Raw genomic sequence first — 19,848 nt, 5'->3', positions numbered from 1 at the left:
AATAAGTTTACTGAAAAAGAAAAAAGCAAAAGAAAACCAAGTATTAAAGTATAATGTCTTCTCAAAAAAAAAAGTATTAGAGTATAATATGACATAGGTGAGTTGGAGAGGGGGTAAAATAATTAAATTAACTAATTTAATTATTAACTAATAGATCTTATGATTGAAGTGAATTGAATTAATGGACTGAAATGCTAGGCTGAAACAAAATTGTAGCAATAATATATTTTATGTTTTACCTTGTAGATATTATATAGATAGCGTCAATCAACCATAAAGATAAACGTTTCAAATTTAGTTTTACCCATAAGTAATTTGTATTACTTATTTATCTAAGTAACACATGTAAATATGCTTTTTTTGCCCGTAGTTCTGTTCTTGTCCAAGCAAACACAATTGGATATACCGATAATAAATTTCAATCAAAAATTTTTTTTTTTTTGAGAGAGAGTAAATTTCAATCCTTTGATAGTTACAACAATGGAGAAACATAAGAGACATTTTGATCATTTAGCACATATAGGGAAAGTTTTTCAAGGATTACAGGCCATTAACTCAACAAAAAGTCATACAGAATATGGTTCAAATACATGTATACTCAATTAGCTTTTTTAGTAACTGACATATCAGCCTCTTGGATAGGTTTCTGTGCCAAGAGCAGCAACGAAAATGACGCTTCAATCTCACATACTCGAGAATTTACATTTTCACGAAGCTCCTCCATCGATCCCTTCAATTTTTCAAGCTCATGCAAGCTGAGCTCATTGATCTGAGTCTGGCAAGTTTGTGATGCTTTTGCTTTCTTAGCCTTCTGATCAAGACTCTGTGCCTTCTTCTTTTCAGCTTGTAGTCGCTTCATCACATCAACAAGTTGCTGATTAAGCCTGTCAACCTTTGCATTCTTTGAAGAACCAGCACGAGCCTTAACATTTGGTACTTCTTGGTCCTGATTTAGAAACCTGTCTGACACTGAATCAACAGTTGGGTGGCCAAACGAGAATGGTTTACCTCCTGGAGAGAAAACAATTATGGCAACTTCTGCACCACACAAAGTTGCAAGCTCGTTTGCTTTCTTAAAAAGGCCAGTCCGGCGCTTGGAGAAGGTCACCTGTCTGGAGCTGTTGTCCTTCACCATCTTCATCTCGATTTTTCGCCTTCCCATTATCCCTATCGATCCTACCTAAATTACCAGAAATTTTTAGGGAGAGGGATAAGAATTTTTGAAACTATTTGATTCAAAAACCAAATGAGAGAAATTGAGAGTGAAGAGATATGTGTGTGAATTAGGAACTTATATTGTGTTTCTAATATTGGACAATTAATCCTACATTGTTTCTATATATGATTTTTCCTTGATAATATGGAAGGCTTTTGACTATCTTTCTTATTTTGTGTGACAACTTAATTAGTTTTAGTTGGCATCACTTAATTCCTACTGACCACATAAAGTTCTGAGGAAAAAAATTAAATTAAATTTCAAGCTAATTTTCTTAAATATATTCCCTTCAAAACATTTTCCTCGTGTGGCCAGTCCACAATACTATTCGGTGTGCATCTTGCCTCAGCAAGCCACCTAACCACAGGCTCCTTGGAATTGGTTTAATCATTATGCTACTTGGCAAATCATTTGTAATTTAATTAGTACTTTTTGGTGTTTATAATAAAGATTTACGTTCATACTTCAAACCATATTCTCTTTGCTTGTAACTATCAAATAATAAAAAATAAAAAAGGGGATGCTACTTGACAAAATATTTGTAATTCAACCAGTAATTGTTGGTGTTTTCAATAAAGATGTATGTCCAAACTTCAAACTCTATCATCTCTACTTGTAACTATCAAATAATATAAAAAAGGGGGGATGCTACTTGATGAAATATTTCTAATTCAACTAGTACTTCTTAGCGTTTTCAATAAAGATGTATGTCTATTCTTTAAATCCTATTCTCTCTCCTTGTAACTATCAAATAATATATATATATATATAAAAGAGGGTATGCTACTTGACGAAATATTTGTAATTCAACTAGTAATTCTTGATATTTCCAATAAAGATGTACGTCCATACTTCAAACCCTATCTTCTCTATTTGTAATTATCAAATAATATATAAAGGAAAAGAAAAGAAAAAAAAAAAGGTGGGCGGGGGAGATTCTGGGGATAGAGTTTATTGTAAAAAATAAAATTAAATAAAAAGCCTGTGGCATTTAAATTTCCTGAACGATGGTTCCAATGAAAAAAGGCAAGTGATTTGTATGAGTTAACGACTAACTAATAAAATGGTTATACCACTAACAACAGTGGTTTCGGCAGCTCAAAATTGGCAAGGACGGGTGAGAACCTTATCAAATGCAGTGGTTCCGGATCCCATGATTGAAATTGCTGTTTTTGTAAGGGAGTTTTGTCCTTTCTTGTAAATGCATTAAAAAATATTCGTCACTATCTAGTCTATCTTGTTCCAATATATATATTAAAAACCTTGTACCAAAACCAAGATTTTCATATAGGATTGTTATCACATCATCTTGAATGGTTCAGTTATCACTTATCAGAGTACAAGCATGGTGTTAATAATGACTTTATGCGACTGCGCCTATTTTGTAAGATGATAGAAGCATAGGACTAAAGAGTCTTGCCGTTCAATGTTTACTCCATTATCGCTGTTGGGGAGAGTACTTTCGGGGAGACTTTAATTGGGTAAAGACATTACTTAATAATCCAATAAAATCTAAGCCTATGAGTTTAGGTCCAATTATGTATATTAACTACTCATCATTCTCATTATTATTCAATACGAGACTCCACTCGTACTTGTATGCACATAAAAATAAAAAAAAGAATATCCCTCTCATGTGTGAGTCTTTGCCTCCCTATGGGTTTCAATACCTTTTTGTGGGGTATGAACAAGTGACTTACAAATCCTACTTACTCTTTCTTACCTTATGAATTTTTTATTAATCAATGCATCATTCATAGGCCTTTGGTACGTCATCTATGTAAATTAAACCACGTGTCAACCCCACACATTTATCCATAGAAGCCTGCCCACACTTCAATATTGATTTGATAATAAATTCAACTATTATCAAATTAATTATATTATTTCTCTTAAGCTTTTGCCTAACTTGAGATCCACACCAAATGCAATAATAAATTTTTTTTGTATATGTTTCAGGGCTAAAAAAAAATTTCATTTGTTTTTTCGCTCTCATACATGCTAATTTTTTTTTTCAATCAGCACTCTTTATATCTTTTCCTTTTGTACATGTGGCACTCACCACACATGTATACCTAACACTCTCTATATAAGCCCCCTATTGTATGAAAACAAAATAAAAGCTAGCATGAGTTTTAGAGTCATGATATTAATGACATAACTATTATCACTTCATTTCAGTGTCGGGGCCATGGAGCGAGAGGGGGCACTTGCCCTCCCTGACTCCCTCAAAAATTCACAACCAATGATACTATGGTATTATGTTTGTAATAGATCTAATAGGCCTTGACACTGAGTAATTCTTAGATACTCTCAGAATATAAAGAATGATATTTCTTCCTTTCACATTTATAATGAGGTCCACTCACTAAATTCATGGTGGATTCCATTATAAATATAAGAGAAGTGAGCACCATTTATTCATGTTTCGAGAATGCCTAAAAATTTTCCATTTACACTAAAGATATTTTGTACTCTACACAAAAGAGCACCATTTTATTTTTATTTTTTTCAGACAAAAGTAACGACTATTGAGTGAGTTCCACTAAAAACTCAATATTTTATTTACTTTTAATGGGTTCTTACGGCAATTCAATGAATTCAATTATGGTCTATTTGGATTAAGAGGCCGAGGAGGGAGAGAGAGCAAGAGAGAGTAGAGTAGAGTTGGTTGAAAATTAGGCTGATTTTCGGCCAACTCTACTCTACTCTTCTTTACTCTACTCTCCCTCCATCCCCTTTAATATGAGCGGGACCCGCAAAAAATAATTTAAAAAAGAAAAGCCATTTATGTACATAGCACTAAAAGTTTAAGAAAATGTTAAATCTATTGCAAAAATATATAGCTAATGCGCTCCTTTTTTCTTTTAAAAAAAAATAGTTAATGCTACTTCAACTGAAGAATTAATGAATGCTTAAATTGCATATCAACTTGTAGGTTTTATGCACTAAAATTTGAAATATCTCTAAAATCATTAAAAGTTTAAAACTGTACTAGACTCTCTACTAACATTTTGTCTTCCATCTCACTGTTTTTTATAGTTTCAATCTCTAAATCTTTTGTATAAATCCATATTTTAAGTATACACTAAGGTTGTGAGACACACATACAACTTTGTAGGTATGTTATTCTATTCTTCATGCTTTTTACAATGACTTATTTTCTCAATTTATGGAATCAAATTATATGTTTAAACTTTGTGTTTAGATTAATATATTAATTTGATTTTTATTAACTATGTTTTTTTTTTCCGAATCTTTGTTAACTATGAATTGATTATTAATGAATTGAGAGTAAATTAACTATGAATTGAGAGTAAAATTAACTAGGTATGAAAAATAAATTAAAATTTACATTTATATTTATATTTATATTTATATTTATATTTGATTTTGTATGTCAATTTCATTAGTATATGAATATATTTATTTATTTAATTAATGTCAATAAATATTTTTCAAATGAATTTTACTTCTTTTCTTGTCTGTTATTCTTGCATCCTGAACTAAAATCCTTACTCTGTCACTGCTTCATTCTCACCCTCTTGAAATTTTTCTAAGTGGCCTAATCATGTCTTTATCATAATTGTGCCTGGGACCCGAGCTAGAGGGGGGGAAAAATTGATTGGATGGAAGAATCATCACTGTGTCAATTTAGAACAAATTTAAGGAGACAACGACTCAAACACTTATTGATAAGTGTTTGGAAGTTTGACTTCAAACTGATCAAGGTAAAACTAGGGTCGAACGTTGTCAGATTGACACAAGTCAGGCCTTGTTGGAAAGAGCGTGAAATATTTTCTACTAGACAAGATTTTGAGCATGGAAAACTTCTCAACCGTTGGGCCAAATTGTTCAAGCATGGTGGGATGGGAATGTAGACTTCACAACCTAATTATCAACTCCAAGTCACCAAAAATAGAGATTAGGAAGGCTTTCGATCAAATATATATTCTCAAAGGTGGTTAGTCAAAGGGGCGATTTTAGATAAGATGGGAAGAAATTTGGATAAAAATTTAAATGGTGGAGAATATGGTTTGAGCTGCTCAACGTGTGCTGTGAAAATTACATTTTTCCAACTCTATAAATACCCGCTTCTCCATTCATTCCAACCATTAGATATATTATGGCTCAAGTGGTCCAAATTAATTGTAAGCTCATATACTTGTAGAACAAATATATATAACCTTATTCTTTAGTATATAAATCCTACATTGGATTTATTATAATACATACAAGTGTTTAATATAATATGTAATCGTTTAAGAGTTGTCTCACCGTAAATATAGGTTGTTAGACTGAATCATGTGAACTATGTATGCTCTCTCAATTATCCCATGACTCCAAAATCACCATAATAAACCCAAAGCCCTAAAAATTACCATAATACCTTTATTTTTCACAAATTAATTACTAGAAGACCCCATACAATAACCATATAGTACTACTAGAACTCTAAAAAATTATCAAAATACTTGTAGAGCCTGAAAACATGACAAGAAAACGCATCTAACTTTCGTAAATTACCATAATACCCACAAACACTCAAAGTTGCCAATATTTACTTAGGACCCCAAATTGACAAAAATACCCTTTATAACACCAAAATGACCAAATTACCACCGAACTCCACCAAGTTTACCTGAATGCCTACAATGATTAGATCCCTCCACCCTAATTTTTATTGAAATGACTGAAAAAAATATATATATTAAATTATCAATCATCTCAAAAACTTGAGCTTTTTGGATATGGTAAATTTAATCATTTAACCAGTGCTTCTAACACTCCCTCTTACGTGTAAGCCAAAACTGCATTTCAATAGATGAAGCCCAACACGTGAGAATTCAAATCAGAGGTAGAATAGAAGAGACAGAGATCGAACTCAAGATCTCATGCTTTGATACATGTTAAATTACTGATTATCCAAAAAGTTAAGTTTAAACTTTTGGAATATGATAAATTTAATCATTTAACCAATACTTCTAATAAAAAATACCCCCAAAGCTACGGAATTCACCATATTGACCTTAGACTTCACTAAAACTTTATCAGAATACCATTAGGCTCACTATAAGTCCTAAACCCTAAAACATTTTCCAAAAATGATAAAACGTAGATGTTTTGCAATTAACCCTCGTCAAAACCATTGGTTTAAGCCAAATGCATTATTCTTAATGGATGCATGAAACTTAGGAACAGGCACCTCTGAATTTGAAACCAATAGTCTGTTTTATTAAACATTAAGTAGTTTACATGAGAAATAGTTAAAATAAAGGAATCTCACTGGATGGATGAAGTGCGGTGTCTTACACCCTCTTAAGACATAACAATATCCTCGAACGTATTTTCTAGTTCAAAACTTGATTGCATCCATCCTTGGGCTAGTAGAATGCGGACACTTTTGACTTAAGATTGGCTTTATCAGATAGGTATTTTCTTGTTGTGTTGGATTCTATAACATTGTCATGTAGCTACAACTAATATGTACTTTAAAAATCAATATATACTCTTTTTTTTTTTAAGATTTAGATTCCTTTTCCGTCAACATTTTTGTTGACATGAAATGATTCTTCATCACTAACATTGATGTTGATGCCAAACCTATTAGAACTTTTATTGGCGTGTTGATGCGATATAATAGATGACAATCTTTTAAAGGGTTAAACTTGTTACAGACAGATTATTTTAAACACTCCAAAAGAAACTGAAATAATAAGTTACAACTAAATTAAAGGTTTTTATTTCTTTTAGGAGTGTGTGTAAAATAATTTGTATGTAATAAATACTACTCAATGTTAAATATATTTTTAATGGATACAAAAAGCTTAACGGGTAATGCTATTAGTTGATGTGAAAAAGATTAACTTTTCATGTCACTATTTTAGTTGACTTGGAGATTCTATTCCACATGTTGTATTGCATCACTATGTAGAAATTATTGGGTTGACACAAAGATATTGTTCGTAGCATAGTTTTATTTTTAGGGTTAACGAAAGTTTGTAGCATCATTTTATTTTTAGGGTTTGCTAAAGTCGAGAGAAAATTTTGAATAAGGAAATCACAATATAACTATTATAAATATATACTATCTATAAGAGGATTTTCCTCTTTGGACTAGATTTTTATGTGGTTCAGAAATAACTCTAAACCTTACGTTTAACAGGCAAAAAACTTGAGAACAATCCAGTAAAAATATATTTCCAACTTCACTTAAAATGCCTATAAAATATGTCACTCTCCTGTTAATCCATGTCTTCAAAAAAAAAAAAACTTATCTAAAGTTTTTAAAAAAATGAAAATTATGACACTAAACCAAAAAAGATAAAAAAATTTCATTGCACGCACAAAACGCGTGTGATGAGGCTACTATAGTATAATATATTAAAATGAAACATGATTTGAATTTAAATTGAATCCAATCTAGTTTTTAATTATAGTCTATTTTTGGGCCAAGTGTCGATTTTAGTTTTCTTAATTTTGGTGCCAGGTGACCTAATTTAATATTCAGCATGAAAGTTGAGATGACCAGCTCACTCTTTAAGATAAGACCATCCCATCATCATTACTATTAGATATTATACATGTATTACAACTAAATTATAAAGTACAAGTAAATTATTTTCAAGGTTGAAAATTTAGATAAAAACTAAGGGGGAAAAAAACACAAACTTATCTTCTCAATTGAAGCAAGTGGAAGAACATCAACTGAAATAATCTAGAAGTCATGAATATGAGTTGAGTTATTGATTCGGGACACCATATAGGAAATCATGTGAAGTCATGAAAATGAGTTGAGTTATTGATTCGGGACACCATATAGGAAATCATGTGGTGGTGGGGTGTGTGTGTATATATATATATTTGTGGATTCAATGGTTTATGTATTTGTGTGTAATTCACATTTTAACTTGGTAATTTCACTCTCCCACCACTGCCTTATATGAACAATATGCCAATCCAACATATATATCACATAATGAACCATTAATGTGGGTTTGGTATAGTTTATATTGGTGAAACAAACAAACTATGCGGGGATTTAACTAAACAATACATAAGAAAAGGTAAACCTTTTTTTTTTTTAATGTGTATATATCTGTCTTGATTTCTAAGATAAGCACAAACAAACAAGCATTCAATAAATTGTCTATTTAGAATTTCAGCAAGATGACAAGGTTAAATGATACAACAGACAAAAAATCATCTAGGCTCCGGTTTTCATTTTCTTTTTAAAATATTTTTCTTAGTCCCTAAAGAGAAGAGCGGGAATTTTTCTTAGGGTTTTGTGTGGTAACTTACTCCTCTCTCTTTCTCTCTCTCTTGAAGCTCTTCATATTGAAACCCTTATTTCTGATTTTGGTTTGTGAGAATATATCTTTTGAGACATGACAAACAAGAAAAGCTGCATAGTTATGTGATAAACAAGAAAATATTGAAGTTCATAATTTGCTACAAATCATAGGATCATTATATCCCCTACATATTCCAAAAAGGAAATGAAGAAGAAGAAGATATATTCAGTTTTTTTTTTTTTGGGATAAAACCTGAAACATAATATATGAAAAGCTAAAACATGAAACATAATCATTCAGAAGTACCATGTTCCATTGCTGCAAGCGGCCCATACTCATTCAGAAGTTCCCTGGTCCATATCCATAGCCGGGAGGAAGGGGAGGATCAGCTTCACTGGCATTAGGGTTAAACGGCATGGATCCTTGGGAAGAGTTTCCAGGAAAATAGTTAGAGGACGAAGGGAGCGCACCGCCAGCAAAAGCCTTCTCCTTCATATGGTCGCACAGATTTTTGTGAAGCTCCTCCAATTGAGCGTTCATTTGTTTTAGCTCTTGATAGCCAAGCTCCTCAGTTGGAACCTCCCACCAACCCCTGTTTCTCCTTGCCTTTGTCAGCTTCTGGAGTGCCTTTCCTTGTTCCTTCTCGGCTTCGAGTAGGCTGAGCAGCTCATTGTAATGCTGATTGAGCTCATTGATTCTCACCCTCCGGTGAGCCTCCACCAAGGGATGGGTGCTGTCACCTTGACCAGGTGGTGGGTTTTGTCTCAAGAAGCGATTGGCCACAGACTCAACCGAGGGATGACCAAATGAAAAGGGCTTTCCGGCTGGTGAGAAAATCACCACACCAACCTCAGCGCCACATAGGGTCACCAACTCACTAGCCTTTTTGTAGATACCAGATCTACGTTTTGAGAAAGTAATAAGACGATCATCTTCGTTCTCTATTTTCTTCATCTCAATTTTCTGCCTTCCCTTAGTTTTCTTTCCCTCCATGGTTAGAAAATAGAGAAAAAAGAGATTATTTGCCTTTCTTGTTTGGCTTTGAATTGATGGCCCTCTTGGTTTTGCTCGAGATATATATATTATATATAGAAGAGGAAAACTTAGGTCATTAAATGCTTGCATGCCATTTTATTATCTCTTTAAGTTGTCTCTTTCTATATACTATCCTTTTACTGTATAAAGAGTGAATTCCTTCGGTTTGGGAACTTATAATTTTCTTTTTACCATGTCAAATATCAATTATTTTTCTTGTCTTTCCCATAAAAAAATGTTTATGAATTCAAAGTTCTAATAATTTTATAAGGATAATGTTAAAAGTCACCAACTATTTTATAATCTATTTTATAAAATACTGATGCAATGAGTAGTTTAATAAATTAATAAAAGTATAATATTAGTAGTGAACCTAGCTGAAAATCAATAAAAATTTGTTACATCAATAATTTATAAAAATATTATAAAATAGTTTATGATTGTACTATTATATCTATAATCTTAGGTACTTCCAAATTCATCTCTACTCTATTGTAAATGACTAATAATGTATCAAGACACATTAATTGTAATATGACTCATCAATAGTACATGATAGAGCTCTATTTTGACCACTAGGATGCTGAGCTCATCATTCTATCACTGTTGCACTTTATGCTTTACCTGAGTAACTACCATTAATTAGCATATACTGAACAATAAATTCATTAAAAGCCACTAATGAACAAGAAAGAAGAGGGAAAAATGAAAGTAATTGCCAATTATTAAATAAGACTAGTTTCTGTTGAATAAGAATGACTTAATTAATTGTATCAACTATATTTATAAATGAAATTGAAATTACAATTTCGTTCTATCAAAAAACAAAAATTACAATATCGTTATTAGTAAATGTTAAGAATGAAAGCATAGAATAAAACTAGAAGATTGAGAGAGAAATATTGAGAAAATAACTCAGAGATTGACAGTTCTTATTAATTGTGATTAACTTTACAAAAGGCTCTGATTAATTTATACCCGTAAATCAGGAAAAAATTATATCATGTATCGGCTTCGTGGTATACTTTCTCCTTGGAACAGAGCAACCAAATCCAAAAACTAATAGCAAATAATGTTACTAGTCGTTGCATGGTTGCAACAGAAAATAACAAACTCCACTTAATTAACAAAGCCAATGAGAAGAGGACACTTGACCGCAAAAAACTAAAACTGCTATATAATATAAGATCGACATGTAGCTATACAAACAAAACATATACAGGTTAAATGTAAAAACAGGATGCTTGATGCATGACTTGATATCGCCAATTTTAAGACATGCATGTTGTTTTGTGGTAGTACAACAAGAACAATCTGTCATATTTCCTTTTACTGTACCTATTGTCATTGTAATTGGGAGTGTTAGAGATATATAGCCCATGAGCATAAGCCCAAGCCTAATTCTACTTTGTGTGCAAGCCAAGTTTCCTACTTGTACTAGAAGTCTATTAGTTTAGGGTTTAGTCTACTATATATACACATGTTATGGTTCATTGTAACACATGATTTGTTCTACACTCTAATATATTATTGATGTAGCCCTTTAGGGTTTCCTCCGTGGATGTAGGCCGTTAGGCTGAACCACGTAATCCTCTTGTGTTATTGTGTTCTATACTTTATGCTTTCGCTTTCGCATCCATAATAGCATATTCAACATAGTGTATCAATACTAATATTTAACAGGGAGTGAGATTCAATTCATCATCCACCAGGTGCAATACCTACTTTTACGTCTCACAAAATTTTTTACTTTCCCAATTTTTATTACTTTTTGTACAAATTTTTATTCAAATACTAAGATTGAAAGTTGCTTTCTTCACTCTCAATTTCAGCCATTGAGAAATATTGAATTCGGTGCAACCCAAATCTCAATCCGAATAATTGTATCCTATTGTACATAATTAAGCTGCAACAATGGCAGCTCTTAACCCTTCAATAGATGCAGTGGATGTTAATCAAAAACTAATCTTATTGAAAATTGTTAAGAAGAGAGGGATGGGCAAAGTGCAATTGCAATTATGTACAACATGATAAAATAGCTACGAGGACGGGTTATGTACAGGCAAATATGATATGTCAATCTTATAGTACTATCACATATCCGCATATATTGTATAATAGGCAGTATCAAAGCAAGATGTACTTCGTTTCAATTAACTTGTAAATGTTTGTTTTGTATAGCTACATGTCGATTTCATATTATCTACTAGTTTAGAAAATACTCTCAGATTCAAAATCGTGACTTTAGGCCATGATATCTTGTATTTTTTTTAAGTGAGTATACTATGCGTGTGATAGTTTCCATGTGAAATAAACAATGCTCATATATAGTAGTTTTGTTTCCAGTGGTTCGGTGTCCTCTTCTCATTGACTTAATTAGTTAATCAAGTAGAGTTTCTACTCATACATCTATGTTTGTAGATAAAACTGCTCTTTTAGTTCAGACGTGAATTAATCTAGTTATTTCCTTCCCTTCGATCATGCTAGAACTTGCAATACTAAAGAGTAGCGCCTAAACTTCGACTCTCATCTATCACATGACCAAACAAAGTGCTGCACCCACTTGGATCAGTTAAGGCTTTGATCACCTGTAAGCAGTCTCACTCTACTTCCACATTGAACAAGCTCAGCTCCTAGGACCTTGGCAAACACCATTGCACGTCTTGCCGCCAAAGCTTCCGCCAACCCCACAGATTGAACCAATGAGATCTTTTGACTCAAAGCAGCAATAATATTTCAAGTGTGATCTCGAAAGACAACTCCAATACTTTCACAACCTGAAGCATCAAAAAAATGCAGCATCAAAGTTACCCTTGTAATTCTGCTCCATTGGAGGAGTCCAGCAAACTCCAGCAGGCCAAGTTACACCCCGAGTAGGCTGTTTCTTCACATCAAGATACTCCGAGACTAGCTCCTTTGCTCAATTCCCCAGTTCATGAAGCTGCCAAGTCGGTCGGTTCTCTCTGAGCCTGTTCTGGTGCTGCCACAAGCACCAAGCTACAGTGGAGAAAAGTGCAAACCCGATAAGCGATAAGCTGAGCCCCTGTGCATCACCTCCTCACCAAATCCTCAAACTTCCTGTTCATTATAATTTTGTTGTAACTATGCAACAGCTAGTAACATTATTTATATATTAGTTAGTTTTTGGTTTTGGTTGCTCTGTTATGCGAGTATAAAACAAAGCCTTCTATACCGTTAATCACATTAAATGAGAATCAGCATTCTCTGAGTTCTTTTCTCAATATTACTCTTCTCAATCTTCTAGTTTTATTCTCTACTTTCATTTTTATCGATAACTTGTAATGATATTGTACTTTCTATTTCATTTTATAAATATAGTTGACACAATTAACTCATGATTCCTTTTGGATTAATATTTTCTAGCATATAGTTTTGAATCCTTTATATCCCGACCTTTTCTTAAAAGACTAAGATTTTGCATCATCATCATTCCACTAATATAATCTTAAAATAATGATGAATAAAAAGACCTTAAACTTATTGACTTGACTTTAAACCAATCGGTTGCCAAGAGTTAAAGTCAAAGAACCCATAAGATTGGTAGAATTCACTCCTACCCCATGTTCCGTTCTCCCACGGTCAGTCATCGGAGTTATATTCTCTAGGTTAAAAAATTTGAGTTATATTCTCTAGGTTGAAAATTTTATAACATGTATGGTGATTGCGTACCCTTGGCGCAATAATTAACAACTTCATAAGTATAAGTGTAAGGGACAAAAGTCGGGATTCAAGTCTCCAAGAAGGAATTTCATACACATATATACTTAGATTAAGTTAGAGTAGAATTTATATTTTATTTATAAAAAAAAAAAACTAAAATTCTATCCTCCCAAAAATGCTATTCCTATTTAATTTTGCAATAATCTGATAACATGTCTCAAAAGTTACTCATCATAGATGTTGCATAACTAAAGTAGAATCTTACAGAATATTAGTCCTTTAGTGGCTCTAGAAATTTTTTTCAGGGGATTATTAAGAAATTTAAATTAAATAGAATTTGATACAAAAAACCTTGAATATATTGAGTCATAAATAAATGCAAATATATGAAATTTTACAACTTCATCAGGTTTTCATATTTTAAAATTGTTACATGATAGTTTATTATTAGTTTTTATTATTTATTGTCAATGTAAATAGGTGTGACCATTTTATTTTGTTAAGTTTGTATAACATTTATTTATTTTTATTTAGTTGTTATTATTTTTATAAAAATATTTTAAACTAAAATGACAAAATGCAACCCACTAACACTATATTAATTATTAACCCACACATCCATATTCATCCATACATAAATATTACACTATGTGTCTACTTAATCAATAAAATATTTGAACAATTGCTAACTTTACCATTTCTTCCCCTTCAATTACGTACTAACATAAATAATACACTAAATGTCGATCTATGATCAAGTTGTACAAGATTTCATCAATCCAATGTATGTAAACATTTTTAAGAATAAAATAAACTAATAAAAAAATTTATATACGCTTTTTTTTTTAAAGTCAAGGGGTTCATTTGAACCCCTGAACAACAACTAGTGCCGCCGCCCTTTGCTCTTGCTTGCTTTTCTATCCACTGTAATTGCAAAGGAAATGAAACAAAGAAAAGGGAAAAAGAAGAAAATAACAATAGCATTTCTTTCATGGCAGTGATGGCATCAAGGCCACAAGGTCAACGAAGGCACTAGCAACCTTCAGATTTGCATAAAACGTATGGATGTTGTAAAATGCTTTGGCAATCTTTTTTTGGAAATTTTACATCTTAAAAATGTTGTTTGGTTTAAAAGCAATGTGATAGCATTAGTTTGTACATCAGGGTTGTAAAAATTTTCACACTGGAATGGGAATATAACTCCTGCGACTGGCCATGGGAGGAGGAGGGTGGGGACTGGTGGACTTGCCTTGATAAGTTGGGCTTCTCTCTCTCTCTCTCTCTCTCTCTCTCTCTCTCTCTCTCTCTCTCTCTCTCTCTCTCTCTCTCTCTCTCTCTCTCTCTCTCTCTCTCTCTCAAAGTTATTTTAGAATTATGTTAGTGGTATGTTTACACAACAAAATCTCCCTCTTTATTATAAAGGAAATTTCGGGATTTATGGTCTATTTAGTTGGAGGTGGAAAAGTAAGAGGACAGATCCTAGAGAGGAGAAGAAAAAGTTGGCGGATAAAGGAGATTTTAATTTTCTTTCTTGGTGTTTGGTTGGGGGATAGAAAAGCGAAGAGATAACAATATACTTTTTGTTTGGCGGAAAAGAAATATGAGAAAATAAAAAATAAAGTTTGTATAAATTTACTATCATGCCTTATTAGATAAAACAAAAAATAATACTTTATATTTTTATTAAAAATTGTGTATGAATGAACACTTTGTTTTTATTTTAATTAAAAAAAATAGAGCACAAGAAGTTCAAGAAACCAAAACTTAAAAAAATAATAATAAGAAAAATTGTTGAGGAAAGAAAGGATGAGCACAAAAAAAGAAGAATGATAATATCATAAAAGACATTAAAAAAAACAAAAACAAAAAGGAATGATAACATCCAAAAGAAAAAAAAATAACCAAGAGGAAAACCACAAATTAAAAAACTTAAATAAAAATTTGAACGTTAGCTGGGCAATTTTGTCCAAAAACCTAGCTCCCCATTTTCTCTTGTGTTTTCTTTCCAATTTGGAGGTTGAGTTTTGGCAGGTCCAGAGAGAAAACTGTCGGACCCTACTATTTTCTCTCCTCTTTTCACTTCCAACTAAACACACCTATTCCCCATTTTCTCTTCATCATTTTTTATCCTTCCAATTTCATTTCAACCAAATAGATCCTTAAAAAATTCTGCATGATACCGTGTCCTAAAAATTGTAGAGGATATTAATCGATTCTTTTAAACAACTTTTCCCATTCAATAATTTGCAACTAATAGCCCATTGGTTTCCTTTATGTTGATAGGGGATAATTATAAAATATTCTAGGATTATAATAAATGTGTATTCTCTCACATAATTATAGGGCTCACTAATTAAATTTAATGTGGGACCTATTATTTATGTGAGAGGTGAAAGTACACATTTATTATACTCTCACATAAATAACAGGTCTCACCTTGAATTTAATTGGTGAAACCTACAATTATGTGATGAAGTAGACATTTATTATATTCCTGGAGTAATTTATAATTTTCTTGTGTTGGTAGCCATCCTCTCCTTTAATCTCAATATCTTAAAAAACCCACCCTCACTATTTAAGTATATATAAATAAAATAAAATAAAAATGGATTTTCATGAGTTTCTTTTGGTGAACTTTATGCTAATTAATATTTTATTTTATTGTCACAATATTATATCGGTAGTTATCAAAGGATAGAGTATAAAGAATAGCATATACATGATAGCATGACAAGCCCAACACTTTTTTTTCTTTCTTTTTTCCTAACAAGGGGGTCGAAAACTCTGAGTATTTGAATATTTAAGCCCAATACCCTAATTAATGACCATGATACAATTTATTCAGGACCAACCCTAGGCTTAGGACATGTCCTAGGGCCCCCTAATAGACAAAGGCCCCCAAATGGGGAAATAAGTAATATGTTTTTTAAGTGGGTTGTACATTTTCCCTTCCACTTTTAAGAATGTTCAAAAAATTGAGTTATGTTAAGATATTATAAATCTTATTACATAATCTTACAAATTGTTGTATTACAAATCAAAATAAGTAATTTCAAATTATCGTTTATTATCATATAGTTATTGAAATACTACCAATCACATTCTCTTCCATATTGGTTTGTATTTTTTTGTGGTAAAATTTGTAATAATTTATCAATTTCTCCAAAAATATTTATAAAACAACAATAATCCAACCAAATAACCACTAATTAAATGAATGAAAAATACTAAATTTACTACAAATTTTATTGCAAAAAGAATATAAAAACTGATGTGGCAAGAATATGTAGTTCTACTTAAATAATATAATAAATGAATGTTTAAATCAATTTTTCCTAATTAGTGACACATTAGTTTACAGTAAAATTTATAGTATTCCTAATATCACTCAAGTGGGTTAGTCATATCAAACCATGAATATAATGTATTTTAAATATATATATATATATATATATATATATATATATATATATGTATATATATATGTATATATATATATAAATTAAAGAGAGCATTAACTAGATTGGTGGATAATAAACTAAATATTATTTAAGTGATTAAAAATAAAATGGTCCATTTAAATTTTACGCCTTAGACCTCAAATTATAATGAGTCTACCCTAGTTGTATCATAGTTATATCATCATGTGGAATCGATGAGTGATATTACAAATCAAAGTACTTCAATACATAATTAGTCATTTACCATATGGTAGATATGCATATTGAAGTACCTATATAAGAAGGTTTGTCAATGATTAATATTGAATAGAAGTTATTACTTAGGGAATGAGATTAAGAGAGTCAAGTCAATTCTGTGTTGAAGATTGTTTTTATTTGACCATGGGAATGAAATATTTTAGTACCAATTGATATCGGTGTACTGTTTTAGGATTACTACTATTAATATATATATATATATATGTATTTATTTATGTAACTATGACTTTATTAATTTTTATATTTATTAATATAAAATTTAAAATACACATATTTTATAAACCTAAATATTAGCCTAAGCATATTAACCAATATATTAATTTAAATAACATATTTTTTAAAATAAATAAATAAAAATTTTAACATTTTTTTTTATTTTTTATTGTACCAATCAAAACACTAATATCGGCCGAAACACTTGAAATATGTTCGGTATAGTTGGTACAACACAACATTTTTTTGGTATATTTTAGAGAAGTACTAATACCAGTTTAATAGCCGATACGGTTTATTTCTCTGGTATAGTTAGTACTAGTACAATATTAACTTTCTTAAATGAGATACCTATCATAACTTCTTGAACTATGAGTGTATAAACATGCTTTCTAGGGAATACAGATGAAACATAATCAATAACTGGCATATTAAAAAGAAAATTAAAAGTAACAATCAATTAAATTCACTCTTCAAAACTAAAAGGATAGTATATAGAAATAGACAACTCAAAGGGAAAATACCATTGCATTCAATCATTTAATTACCTCTTTTTTTTCTTTCAAAATCAAATCATTTAATTATTACCTAGGCTTTCCACTTCTTTATATGCATCTCCTATAAAACAAGACAGCCCCAGTTCAAGCCAAACAAGAATCCAAAAGACCATCATATCTATGGAGAGCAAAAAAACGAAGGGAAGGCAAAAGATTGAGATGAAGATAATAGAAAAAGAAAGTGATCGCATGGTTACTTTCTCAAAACGTAGGTCTGGTATCAACAAAAAAGCTAGTGAGTTGGTGACCCTGTGTGGTGCTGAGATTGGTATGGTAGTTTTCTCACCAGCAGGAAAGCCGTTTTCATTTGGTCATCCCTCAGTTGAGTCTGTGGCCAACCGCTTCCTACAACAAAACCCTCCACAAGCCCAAGGTGATAGTACTCACCCTTTAATGGAGGCTCAATGGAGGTTGAGAATCAATGAGCTCAACCAACAATGCGATGAGCTTTTCAGGCAACTCGAGGCTGAGAAAAGGCGAGAAAAGGTACTCCAGGAACTGAAAAGGGCAAGAGGAAGCAACGGCTGGTGGGAGGTTCCTACTAAGGAGCTTAACTTTCAACAGCTACAACAAATGAACGAATCATTGAAGGAGTTCCACAAAAATCTGTGCACTAGTATGAAGGAGAAGGTTATAGCTGGGTTACACTCTTCTTCTTCTTCTTCTTCCACCTTTCTTGCTGATATTTCTGAGCAAGGAACCATCCCCTTTGCCCCTAATGACTATGGAACTAATCCTCCAAGCTTTCCTCCTGGCTATGGCTATAATTAAATAAGGGCACTTCTGGATCTATTTAGAGGGTTATTTTTATTATTTCAGGTTTTATAAAACTTGAAAAAAAAAATGGGGGGGGAACTGAAGGTTCTTCTTCGTTCTATTTTTTTTTTTTTTTTTTTTGGAATATGTAGTGTGGGATTGAAAGATCTTATGATTTGCTGCAAATTATATTATTTAACTTCCATATTTTCTTGTGTCTGTCAAAAATCAAAGCGGCTTTACTTGTTTGCTCAAAAGAGATTATCAAACACCAAAGTCAAGAGATATGATACCGTACATAACCCTAAAAAAAACATAACCAGAGACCTACGAAAATTCCCTTGCTCTTCTTTTCAAGGCCGATGAAAGAGATTGTAAAAAATAATATACCAACTCATTCCAAAATTAGACATATTAACAATGTATATTTATGAATACTATCTTATGATTCTTATTACACAGTACAAATCCAGCCACCTAATTATGTTTTCAGTTGCCACTACCGGTTAATTTTTTTTTTAATTCGTCAACATGCTTATTAAGGAAAATTAAAACTCATGGAATCGAGGATATACACTTGTATTGGTTTTCCATTTTGTACTTCACAAATCACAATTTGCTAATAGTCTGATTTTTACTCCCTTTTAAACTTTGGTTGCTTTGAAAAAAAAAATCACAATGTTTTTAAGGCTACAATTGGTGGAATAATTACACTATAATTTGGGAGTATGATAATGTCATACTTTTTCTTCGCACATAAATAATGAATCTCACTAACTAAATTTCATGATTAGACTTACTATTCAGGTGAGAATAGAGAGCACGGCATTATTGTGCTCCTAATTATTGTCATAAGTTTAGTTGTTACATATAAATAGTTTGTAAAAAATGTTGCATATGTACAGTTTGTATTTTTGGAAATATATTAATTTTAAAAATTGTTATATGTAACAAGATATAACTACTACCACAATTTTAGAGATGATATCTCAATTTAAGAAATATATATTTTTATGGAAAAATTATTCTTTGTAAAATCAAGAGTCATGTAGCTTAACTGATTAGTACCACTTGGTATTTCTAATAAAGACATTCATAATTCAAAGCCTCCTACCCCCAACTAATGAATTATAAATAAATCACTAAAAAAACAGATCATCATTCTATTACAAGACTTATAATTATAACTATTCAAGTAAATTTATTGAGTAATAAATGTTTATGCTTCACAGTCTAATCTGTCTTATCAACTTCATTAAGTTGTCTCGTTACCATGATAATGAAACTTTCTTTTTCATTAAAAATAATCATTTATGACCTCTATTGGGTTCCAAAAAATATTATCACAAAAATTAGTAATTCAAAATAACAATCAC

At 31.5% G+C, this 19,848-nt stretch overlaps 3 protein-coding genes across 3 annotated transcripts; 1 reads left to right on the top strand and 2 right to left on the bottom strand.

The window, feature by feature from the left end:
- Positions 1-598: 598 nt before the first annotated feature.
- On the bottom strand, positions 599-1,210 carry LOC142635409 (agamous-like MADS-box protein AGL29). Its single transcript, XM_075809566.1, has one exon. The coding sequence runs from the start codon at positions 1,160-1,162 to the stop codon at positions 599-601; it is 564 nt and encodes a 187-aa protein (XP_075665681.1). The 5' UTR covers positions 1,163-1,210.
- A 7,640-nt stretch (positions 1,211-8,850) lies between these two features.
- LOC142635408 (agamous-like MADS-box protein AGL62) lies at positions 8,851-9,504 on the bottom strand. The gene has a single exon (XM_075809565.1). It carries the CDS (start codon positions 9,502-9,504, stop codon positions 8,851-8,853), a length of 654 nt encoding a protein of 217 aa, XP_075665680.1.
- Positions 9,505-17,836: 8,332 nt separating this feature from the next.
- Positions 17,837-18,487, top strand: LOC142635407 (agamous-like MADS-box protein AGL61). The gene has a single exon (XM_075809564.1). The coding sequence runs from the start codon at positions 17,837-17,839 to the stop codon at positions 18,485-18,487; it is 651 nt and encodes a 216-aa protein (XP_075665679.1).
- The last annotated feature ends 1,361 nt before the right edge of the window (positions 18,488-19,848 follow it).

The sequence above is a fragment of the Castanea sativa genome, chromosome 5 (genome assembly GCF_040712315.1).
Source record: "Castanea sativa cultivar Marrone di Chiusa Pesio chromosome 5, ASM4071231v1".
NCBI classification, from domain to species: Eukaryota; Viridiplantae; Streptophyta; class Magnoliopsida; order Fagales; family Fagaceae; genus Castanea; species Castanea sativa.
Note: the sequence above shows the minus strand (reverse complement) of the source record. Positions and strands in the feature narration are given on the sequence as shown.